Source organism: Nomascus leucogenys, chromosome 11, assembly GCF_006542625.1.
Source record: "Nomascus leucogenys isolate Asia chromosome 11, Asia_NLE_v1, whole genome shotgun sequence".
Taxonomy (NCBI): Eukaryota; Metazoa; Chordata; class Mammalia; order Primates; family Hylobatidae; genus Nomascus; species Nomascus leucogenys.
Window position 1 is genome coordinate 61,102,563 of NC_044391.1, and position 11,797 is coordinate 61,114,359.

Sequence of the window (11,797 nt, forward strand, 5' to 3'; positions counted from 1 at the left end):
TGATCTGCCTGCCTCGGCCTCCCAAAGTGCTGGGATTACAAGCGTGAGCCACCGCGCCCGGCCAAGCAGTTTCTTAATACCACTAAATCTACTGGTTTTCAACATTGGCTGTGCATTTAGAAACCACTAGGTAGCTGAAAACAATATGATACCTGGGCCCTACCTCAGACCAATTAAATCAGATCAGTTAAGCCTGGGATGGGAATCAGAATTGTTTTTTTTTTTTTCTTCAGGTTCTCAAGTGATTCTAAAGTATATTCGAGGGTAAGATACGCTGCGGAGTGCAGTGTATTATAAGTTCCCATGAATGAGGATTTTTGTTTCTGTCTTTACATGTTTGTTTACTAGCATGTGGTTAACATTTGGATCAACTCATTCCCATTCTGTAATACCCACATTTTAAAAAATGAATGTAAAAATGTATTTTATTATTATTTTCCAAATTTTATTTTAGATTCCAGGGATACATGTGCAGGTTTGTTACAGAGGTGTAGTGCATGATGCTGAGGTTTGGAATACAACTGAACTCACAACCCAGGAAGTGAGCATAGTACTCGATAGATAGTTTCTCACCCTCACTCCCCTTCCTGTGATTTCCACTTTTAACCAATTACACAAGCCTGAAAACCTTTAAAAAGAAAGGGCCTCCAGTTATTTTTTCATTTCATAGCACATTTTATGGGATCGTGAATATCAATTAACTCTTTAAAGTTCCATATAAGATTTGTAGCATAGATGCTTTACTAGAGAGCATCCATAAAGATCAAGCTCTCAAAGATGCTCATCTCCCAAAAGAGATTGGGACCTAGATACATAAACACTTAGATATAAATATTTGCTCTCTTCTGAACAAGTATCTCCTGTGGCCTTGGTCTCTACCCCACGAAACAGACATCACATCACTAATCAGGGGTTGCCTCATCATCAGTACCCTCATCATCATCAATACACACCGACTGAGAGGCATATTGGGTAATGAAAGATGACTGCCTTTGAAGCCGGAAGACCCCACAGGACTTTTGGAGTTCTACGTCTGCAACATGTTTTTAGTCCTAGGTCGGCAAGCATGATGTTAGTCATAGGACCTTGAGCAAATTATTTAGCATTTGTACATGTTTCTTTCTACACTTAAAAACATTGAGATTTATCACATTTTATGTTTCTTTTATTAAGGATAAAGCAAGATAACACACAAAAGTGTTTTATAAAATATGGAAATTCCATGCAAAACTTTGTCCTAATTGGAACTATTTTCTATTAAATACAGCAAACATCCAGGAAGGAATTACCTAAAGCGTAGTGGCTCTCTGACAACACATCATATTTTTATCTCCTTTTCCAGAATAGAAAGAAAAGGGGGAGGAAAAAAAATCTTCTTACTCTAGGATATACTAATGATTGTTAAATCTTTATGGTATTTTCATGTTATCTATCTGATTTAAGTGCAATTTTGACTATTTTTACATATTCCTCGTTGTTCATTCATACTGTAGTGCCTTTTTCTATTCCCCCACTTAACAGACTGCTTGATTATATCAGAGGTGCTTATCTGTGCAACTGTTTACTGGACGAGGGGTATGTAGAAAATACATCATCCTCATCCTTATGAAATTACACTCATAATCTAGTGTGAGGGATGCACTAATAAAGACAATTTTATATTTAATAAGGTCTATAATATGACAGTGACACCAGTGGGGAAAAGGGACTGGTTGGTCTATTTTGATGGGTCAGGGAAGAAGTCCAGAGAAGCTGACATTTAAGTTAATCCTCAAAGGCCAAGTAGGAGTTTGCCATGCTGATGTGGCCCATGGTAGCCAATCTGTTTGTGAAATATGTGCAATGCCAGATGTCTTAGGTTGAAAGGGAAATATTTTAAGGTGTTTGTAATTTTTCTTTATGTTTAAAAGGGGAAAATGGCAAATATTTTACTTTCTGTTTATGTTCGGATGATGTGGATTTTTGTTTCCTATAATTTGACTGGCTTAACTGCAAAGATATCCCTTGCTTTAAAATTTGAAGACACTGCAACTAAATTTTATTTCAACATTTTATGTTTTATAACTCTAGGTATAAAAGGCTAACACTTAGTTTTCTGAGCATTCATGAAACAAAGTTTTGCAAGAACATTCAAAAGTTACAGATAATTATAATATTTCCTTCAGAAATTTAGACATAGTATAAAATTCTACAAAGAGCCACATAGAATTGAAACTAAAAGACCAAAGTAAACATTGGACATAATCTTTATTTTATTATCACAAGAAATTAATATAAAGTAACCAAAAGTAAGTAAAGTACCAAAGCATTTTATATATTCAATTCAGAATGGTTAGGGAAGAATATGAAATAATTGCAATAGTCTAGCTTGTTTAGTTTTCAAAATAGTGTTTTTACATGCATTAAGAACTAATATAAGGTTGTATTACACGTAGAAATTTTAAGAAGAAAACTTCTTAAAAGTTTTGACTTTTAAGTAGTGATGACTTTCTATTTTTTTTCTCTGTAGATTTTCTTATGCAGCTTTCAGTGATTCCAACATCATAACAGTGGTGGTAGACACTGCTCTCTATATTGCTAAGCAAAATAGCCCTGTAGTGGAAGTGTGGGATAAGAAAACTGAAAAACTCTGCGAACTAATAGACTGCGTGCACTTTTTAAGGTAAATTCTTTGGTTTTTAATTTTATTCCCAAAAGAATTATCTTTGCACTTCATGTGTCACAGAGGAAGGATTTTTCTTCCTTTCTGCCTCTGAATAGAGAATTTTTTTAAAATGCAGAAAAAAAATTGGTAATGCTTCTCAGCACCATCTTTTCAGATCAGGAAAATTTTGTCTTGGGAAAATAAAAGAATCGGCACATAACATGCATAGTTTTCTCACAGTATTAAAAAGAATGTTCTCGAATGAAAATAGTACATTATTGAAAATGAGCATACTGGAGTCTCTGCTAGCTTTGATGTAGTTCTGTCACAGTGTCAAATATACTATTTATAATTAACTTATGGGCCTCAGGATTATCTGCTCTAAAGAAAAAGAGTCACAAAATAATAGACGAATATGGGGAGAAATGCAATGGACTGACCAAGGCGCTAACTAAGGAGTGGGGATCAAGACCCCAGAATGAGAGCATAGTGCTTAGTCTGATGCAGCCTGTGAGTGACAAATCCCTAGCAAGCACATTCTTTCTGTGCTGGTGCTGAGAAACAGGACCATTTTCAAGCTTATTTGCTAGCCACTTTATATTTTTATTTTGTTTTGATTTTACCATATAGATCTATGATACTCTTGAGAACATTTTAGATTACACACTGTATCTGTAAAAGGAGACTTCAAAGTTTCCTTTCTTAGATTCATCTGACAGTTTTTCTATGGATTGTGAGAAGGGCTCACAGTTTATGTTCAGAAGGGCCAACAGGTCTCCTTGATAAAGGGTTCCTTACTTCCTGAAGTACCAAAATGATTAGGATTCTTTTATTTCTGGGCACTTCATTTTTGTTGTGAATTAGACTATTCACTGGTTCTGGGAAAAAATTCAGTGGCTTGTATCGATATCTTTTACATGTGAATGACTATAATTTTATGTTCCTTTGTAACATTGAGACTTCATGTAAAACTTTTGAATCTAACTTTTTTTTTCTTTATCCTGGGCACATGTATGCTATTTTTAATGAATTAGATAGCTTTGGTATTTATAAAAATTGTATCTCTCTTATTCATAATTTCCTGAAAATGAAGGGCTATTGTTATCTTTGATAATTTATGCTTCAAGTAAAGAAATGTGGTTCTTTGGCATTCTGTGTTTAGCAAAATTTGCTTTGTATAATTTTAGTGATGCATAATGGTGGTGGTGTCATGTTTTAATAATTTAAAATGTTATTTATGTTATCATATGTAAATAGCATTTATCTCTTAATTGGTGGTAAAATTATTAATGTAGACTTTATGGTTCTAGGGAGGTAACAGGAAAAGAAAACAAGGAATCTAAACACAAAATGTCTTATTCTGGGAGAGTGAAAACTCTCTGCCTTCAGAAGAACACTGCTCTTTGGATAGGAACTGGAGGAGGCCATATTTTACTCCTGGATCTTTCAACTCGTCGAGTTATACGTATAATTTACAACTTTTGTGATTCAATCAGAGTCATGATGACAGCACAGCTAGGCAAGTTTCTTTCCTTTAGATATTTTTCATATTCTCTAAGTCTTATAAAGTATGCCTTTATTTTATGTTTACATTTTCTCTGAACTTTCCAGTGTCATTGGGATGGTCTTGGAGGGTCACACGGTGAAACGTAAGACTGGTGTAAATTGTGAATAGGGTCATTACAGAAATGGAGGGAATAAATGCCCTCAGTCCCACAAGAGAAGCAGATTACTGCAGCTGAACACTCAGTTTGGGTCTTACTTGCTTTTTTCCTTTTTACGTAAGGCAAAAATGGGAAATACATGGTGTCGAATATATTTCACTTTTTGAGCAAAGAAAATAAAGAAAATGTTTATTTTAATCATAGTCTAGCCTCCCAGCTTGTTAAAGAATCTCATTTGGTTTTTCATTCTATAACAGATCTTTATTCTTGCAGCAATACATGCTGAACCGCAGAATCTACAAATATTGACAAATCATATTTTACTCAAACTTTGTCTTTTTTTGCTTCTATTTTTCTATTTAAATATGATGAAATCATGATAGCACATAAAATATATTTTCTGCATAAATATATTTGTGTCTTCCTTTCATAATTGATTTAGAAAATAACAATAATAGCATAAATACAAAAGTTTACAAAAACAACACTATGGGGTTTAATTCTGAAAAAAACTAGAATTTATGTAACTTTAGCAAATAATGAATGTTTGAACATGGTGAAGAAAATAGATTCATTGCAAGTATGTGTGACAGAGGAACATGTGTTTCTCTAGCACCTTCACCTATTTTTCATTTATAGACTTTAGAGTTGCACAGAAGGAGTTAGAATTAGATGCTCTTAATTACTGTGAACTATTAAGATACATGTCCACACAAGCAGAGCAGTAGATCTCTCAGTAGGTTGTCTCTGTAGTCTTATTCTACCACAGTTGCTGCATTCTCTGGTTGAATTGTATGTACTTTGGGACCCAAATAGCTTGCTTATAACTGAAGTTATAGTGGAATTTCAATGGGTTATAGCTTGATTTTAAAACTTAGCCTACAAGGTGCTGCATGAGCTGGCTTCACTGTACCTCTCCTGCCTCCATCATCTACCACATTCCTACCAGATCTTTCTTGTCTAGATGAACGTCCAGTTCTTCTCAATTACTAATCTATATTTTGCCTCAGGGATTTGCACATGCTGTTTATTTCTTTGCTTAGCTAACGTAGCTTTTTTTTATGCTTAGTTAACTCATACGCTTTGAAATGTTAGCTCCTGGGTCAAAACCTGTGAGAAGCCAACACCGATTAGGTCAAAGTTCTCACTTTGGGTTCCCATAACAGCTTTCTTGATCGTAGTCATATTTTTTTTTCATCAATGCTAGTCTCTTCACTAGAATATAAACTCCAAGACGGTTGGGTTAGTGTGTTTTTGTTTACCCCTTTATTCCCAGGGTCTAGCCTAGGGCCTACAGAGAAGACTTTTGATGCAAATTTGTTGAATAAATTAGTGAATGATTTGAAAAGAAAATATGATATTTTGACATAGTATCAGTATATCTATCCATCTAAGTGTCCATCTAAATACTCATATTTGTACCTTACCATATCCAAAGAACTTTTCACACACATTACCTCGTTTAACATTGTAACTTTGGGAAGGGTAATGTATAAATACTAAGCCTATTTTATAGAAAGGTTAAGCTGTTTTCCCAGACTCACATAATTAAGAATTGCAGCAAGGAATGGATCACAGATTTTGTTATTTTTTTAAAAAATGCTGGTCTTTATTCAATATAATTGAAGGGTCACCTAGAAAATAGAATTGTGAATTCAGTTCCAAGGTATTTGTATCTTAAACTATGAATAACTTTACTTTTTTCAGGCCAGTTTAATATATAGTTTTAACAGAAAACTTACATATTTTGTTTTTGTAAAGGAAGCCTTAAAAATGTCATGCTGGTATTGGGCTACAACTGGAAAAGTACTGAAGGTACACAACAGCAGAAAGGTAACATTTAGAAGGATACTGTATTCCAAACAGAGCAATGACGTGAATGATGGTAACATGTTATGTGTTTCATAAATTTGTAGAAAATATTACATACGGTATAATCAGGAATTTTAATTGGTAGTTTATAGTGTAAAGAACTTAGACATAAATTTTCAAAATTACAAGTGATATGAAGTGTTAAATATTTATATTTTCAGATGAAGTAGAGGTGTCAATCACTAGCTCAACCTTAAATGAAATGTGAACATTTTTTACGACTTATCTATATCTACACAACGTCTAATTTTGAACAGTGTTTGAAAAGCTTTTATTTCTTTTAGAATATGAAATGTTAATTTATTAAATGTCCATACACTTCTTGAAATTCGGTAGTTTCTATAATGTATTATAAAACTTTTCCAAGTATAGTTTTTTATAAATAATAATTTAGTACATTCGTTATAGCTGTGTTTATATTTATCTAAGTCAGCTAAAAATACATGAGCCAAACTGAAATAAAATAATAATGTTTTATGATGGATCTTTGACACATGATTTCATTTTTTTCTTTTTCTAGAGATACAATCTTGCTTGACTGTTTGGGACATCAATCTTCCACATGAAGTGCAAAATTTAGAAAAACACATTGAAGTGAGAAAAGAATTAGCTGAAAAAATGAGAGGAACATCTGTTGAATAAGAGAGAAATAGGAATTGTCTTTGCATAGGAAAATTATTCTCTTCTCTTGTAAATATTTAGTTTAAAAATGTTCACATGGAAAAAGTACTCACATTTTTTTGAAATAGCTCATGTATATGAAGGAATGTTATTATTTTTAATTTAAATATATGTAAAAATACTTACCAGTAAATGTGTATTTTAAAGAACTATTTAAAACACAATATTATATTTCTTATAAATACCGGTTGCTTTTGTTCGTTAATTAATGAAAATAAATCTGTGAAGTACCTAATTTAAGTACTCATACTAAAATTTATAAAGCCGATAATTTTTTGTTTTCTTGTCTGTAAGGGAGGTAAACTTTATTTTAACTTCTGTGCTTAAGATAGGACTATTGCTTGTTGATTTTTCTAGAAATCTGCAAGGTAGAATGAAAATATTAAGACAGTTTCCCATGTAATATATTCCCTCTTAGATTGCATCGAAATGCACTATCATGTATGCTTGTAAATATTCAAATGAATTTGCACTAATAAAGTCCTTTGTTGGTGTGTGAATTCTTTTTGTTGCTGTTGCAAACAGTGCATCTTACATGACTTCACTCAATCCAAAAGAAAACTCCATTAAAAGTACTAATGAAAAAACATGACATACTGTCAAAGTCTTCATATCTAGGAAAGACACAGAAACTCTGTTTGTCACAGAAACTCTCTGTGTCTTTCCTAGACATAATAGAGTTGTTTTGCAACTCTATCTTTGAATATGGATACCCTGAATTTTGTATAATTAGTGTAAATACAGTGTTCAGTCCTTCAAGTGATATTTTAATTTTTTTATTCATACCACTAGCTACTTGTTTTCTAATCTGCTTCATTCTAATGCTTATATTCATCTTTTCCCTAAATTTGTGATGCTGCAGATCCTACATCATTCAGATAGAAACCTTTTTATTTTCAGAATCATAGAATTCCACAGCTCCTACCAAGACCATGAGGAAAAATATCTAACACTTTTCAGTTGCTGAAGGAGAAAGGAGCTTTAGTTATCATGGATAAAAATATCTGCCACCCTAGGCTTCCAAATTATACTTAAATTGTTTACATAGCTTACCATAATAAGAGTATCAGGGCCAAATACCTATGTAATTATTTGAGGTCATTTCTGCTTTAGGAAAAGTACTTTTGGTAAATTCTTTGGCCCTGACCAGTATTCATTATTTCAGACAATTCCCTGTGATAGGACAACTAGTACATTTAATATTCTCAGAACTTATGGCATTTTACTATGTGAAAACTTTAAATTTATTTATATTAAGGGTAATCAAATTCTTAAAGATGAAAGATTTTCTGTATTTTAAAGGAAGCTATGCTTTAACTTGTTATGTAATTAACAAAAAAATCATATATAATAGAGCTCTTTGTTCCAGTGTTCTCTCTTTCACTGTTACTTTGTAAGTATTTGCAATTTTTTTACCAAAGACAAATTAAAAAAATGAATACCATATTTAAATGGAATAATAAAGTTTTTAAAAGCATGTTTATGAATTTTTAAACTTTGTGATAGTGTTTTGCTTTTCACATATAGGTCTATTATCCATCTCATAGGAAACTTTTTATTAATTTGTATATGGGACATTCCACAATAAGAAAGTGCAATAAAGTTTTTTCCTTGATAACTTATGGAATATTTAAATTTAATTTTCTATAATACATATAGTTGCCAGGATCCCAGAACAAAATCTGATGGGCATGATACATTCTATTTTCAAGTTCTCTTAAAAAGTTTTTGTAAGTAAACTTGTTTGCTCTCGAGTACTGAAACAAAATATAAGACTTTAGAGCAAATGACATATACAAAAAATAGGCACAGTCACTTCAAGTGTTTTCTGATTACAAGCCTAAAATAACTTGCTAATTATGATCAAAATACAAGCATATTATCGTAACAAAATATTCTTTTGGGAAAATTTTGAATTAAAAAAAGGGCGCCTCTTTGACTCTAATTCTGGTAGGTACTCTATCGATTATGTGTGAACCATTTTAACTAAAATGCAACTTATTTTTCATCAAGGTAGTGAAATATATTGATGAAACATAGCAGAATTACCAAAAAAAAGATTGTCAACTTTCCTAAGTTAAATGTAAGGATGCAAATGTTCTAATATTGAGGGGAGATAAAATTCAAAACCATTGGGACTTTGCTGCTTTATCCATCACTTTGGGTCGCTGAACACTTAACCTGGTAAATTGAATGTTTTTCATGGAGGCTTATCAGCAATTCAGTAAAATAGTAAACTATGTGAACTCGGGAGAAACTGACATCCTCATTCTCCATGCTAGCCAATTTCTCATCCAGGCTGTCATTTTTTTTTTTTTTTTTTTTTAATTATACTTTAGGTTTTAGGGTACATGTGCCCAATGTGCAGGTTTGTTACATATGTATCCATGTGCCATGTTGATTTCCTGCACCCATTAACTCGTCATTTAGCATTAGGTATATCTCCTAATGCTGTCCCTTCCCCCTCCCCCCACCCCACAACAGTCCCCGGAGTGTGATGTTCCCCTTCCTGTGTCCATGAGTTCTCATTGTTCAATTCCCACCTGTGAGTGAGAACATGCGGTGTTTGGTTTTTTGTCCTTGCGATAGTTTACTGAGAATGATGTTTTCCAGTTTCATCCATGTCCCTACAAAGGACATGAACTCATCATTTTTTATGGCTGCATAGTATTCCATGGTGTATATGTGCCACATTTTCTTAATCCAGTCTATCGTTGTTGGACATTTGAGTTGGTTCCAACTCTTTGCTATTGTGAATAGTGCCACAATAAACATACGTGTGCATGTGTCTTTATAGCAGCATGATTTATAGTCCTTTGGGTATATACCTAGTAATGGGATGGCTGGGTCAAATGGTATAACAATTCAGAATCTGGCTGCTTAAAGGCACCTAGGTACTTGGTTCTTTCTAATTTGTCAAGGCATTTGGAGTGATCCTATCACCCTGATTTCAAGCAAGACACAGGGAGGCACCTGACCCAAAGGCCTGCTGTCTGAACACACTCTGAATGGGTGAGCAGAGATGTGCTTTCAGATAGAACCTGAGGTGGCTCTCTCTATGTGCTGCCCTCACACTGCTCTTGGTTTCTACCCTTACCTGAGAAGTCTCTACTTGATGTCTGTCTTAGGCTAAGAAAAAGAGAAGAGAAAGGGAATGAGTATTAGCATCTGGATCGTGGGGCTGCTTCTTGGCCTCTGTGAGAATCCACTGTTTCACAGCAATCAGGGCCTAGAAAACTAGACTTTATGGAGTAAACAATAGGTATCATTCTGACCTGGGCTTCACCACATTTACCCACTGAACACTCCCAAGAGAAGGTTGTTACCATTTATTTATGCAAATACCAAACTATGTGATACATACTTTATTAGAAGTATTATGGAAAAGTAGACAATATGTCTACCTGGCCAGAGAATAGAGGATCTGGATCACAAAAAAAGTACAAATATTTAAGCAGAGACTTAGGACAAATGGGCATTCAACAACTTAGGACAAATGGGCATTCAACAACTTAGGACAAATGGGCATTCAACAATTTCCAGAGTGAAATAAACATTCTAGGCAGATAAATCACACGTGCTGTCTTAGGAATGTGAGCCTATTTTGAAAGCATCCCTATCAAATACATGCTAAAATTTGTGACAAGTTCCCATTCCTAGAGTACTTACGGGATGCACTTAAGTGACTGAAGATGCAAGAGAAATATATATTTGTGTATGGATATAGCATTTTATCATTAATTGAGAGATTATAAAGCTAATGAGCTTTTCTTTGCAGAGGGAGTATTTGTTAGGATGAAATGCGGAGAGATGTCTCAAACACCAAGTTTATCTTACAGGTTAAGAAATCCTAGAAGGAATCCATGACTTCATGTATATATACAATATATGACAAAAGATTTCCCCATCTCATTACAAAATGAGCACAAAGTAACTAATCCAAGCTTTTGCTATTATGATAAAAGTTTAAAAGGTTAGTACATAGCAGAAATGTGATTTACTATAACAAGGGTCCAGGGGATAAAATATTTGCAAGCTGATTCTCTCATGTTGGCAATGTTTTGATTTCCTACTACATTATGTAACACAGATGAGATTGTGCATCAGAGTAAGAAGGCAACCACTGATAGAAGCTGCATGCAGGCAAAAGAGTATTCTCTGACCATAAGCTTAGTTTAGATGGATCCTTGCTGCAATCACTAAATTCATAAATCTGGGCTAGTATTGAAGGAAATCTCTGCCACAAGCAGATAAATAAAAACTTTCTGCTTTGGCCAAAATAACTGCTTTTAGGAAAAGAAAGAGTATATGCTTATTAATATAGCTTGAGATGTGGACCTCTTTGAAAAGACTATACAATTCAGGGCAGACAAATATGCCTAAAAGGAAATCTAAAATAAACTTGTACGTTCAAATGGAACATATTCTTTAATAATGTCATTTTTAAGGGCTCTGCATTTATTCCATAAATGCTGCAATTATTGTTCAGTTTTTCTTAATTACCTGCATTCACTTTAAAAAACAGAAAAAAAAAGAGAAACAGTGGCAAAAGAAAGCAGCCAGAAAGAACATACATTTAGAATTGAAAAAGACCTTGGTCTAAATTCTAGATTTGGCATTTACTTAGTAATCTGAACTGGAACAAGTTGCACAAATGGCCAGAGAATCATCTTTTTTTTTCTGTAAAATGGCAAGAGTAGTATACCCACCTTCTACAAGGATAAGTGTAAATTAAGGAATTGTGCAATTAATTCCCAGGCAAGTCACACACAAGCACCACCTTATGAGGGAATTCATATTAGAAATCAGTGTCACTAAAAATGCATTTCTCTAATAAAGCACACATTACTATACATTTTGGATCTTTGGAAGTTGCTCCTGGAAACCACTAATAATAAGTTCAATGTGCCAAGGGTTTTAATCTAATTTGCCAAAC

General features: G+C 33.5%; 1 protein-coding gene across 1 annotated transcript in view; it reads left to right on the forward strand.

Annotated features, from left to right (window-relative positions):
- The window catches only part of LRRK2 (leucine rich repeat kinase 2), a 142,324-nt gene extending 133,989 nt beyond the window's left edge, over positions 1 to 8,335 (forward strand). Inside the window, exons 48-51 of the mRNA XM_003252300.3 lie at positions 2,510 to 2,662; positions 3,955 to 4,163; positions 6,070 to 6,141; positions 6,701 to 8,335. Coding sequence (XP_003252348.1) covers positions 2,510 to 2,662; positions 3,955 to 4,163; positions 6,070 to 6,141; positions 6,701 to 6,822 — 556 coding nt within the window. The 3' untranslated portion in view covers positions 6,823 to 8,335. The remainder of the gene's footprint in view (positions 1 to 2,509; positions 2,663 to 3,954; positions 4,164 to 6,069; positions 6,142 to 6,700) is intronic.
- Positions 8,336 to 11,797: the final 3,462 nt, after the last annotated feature.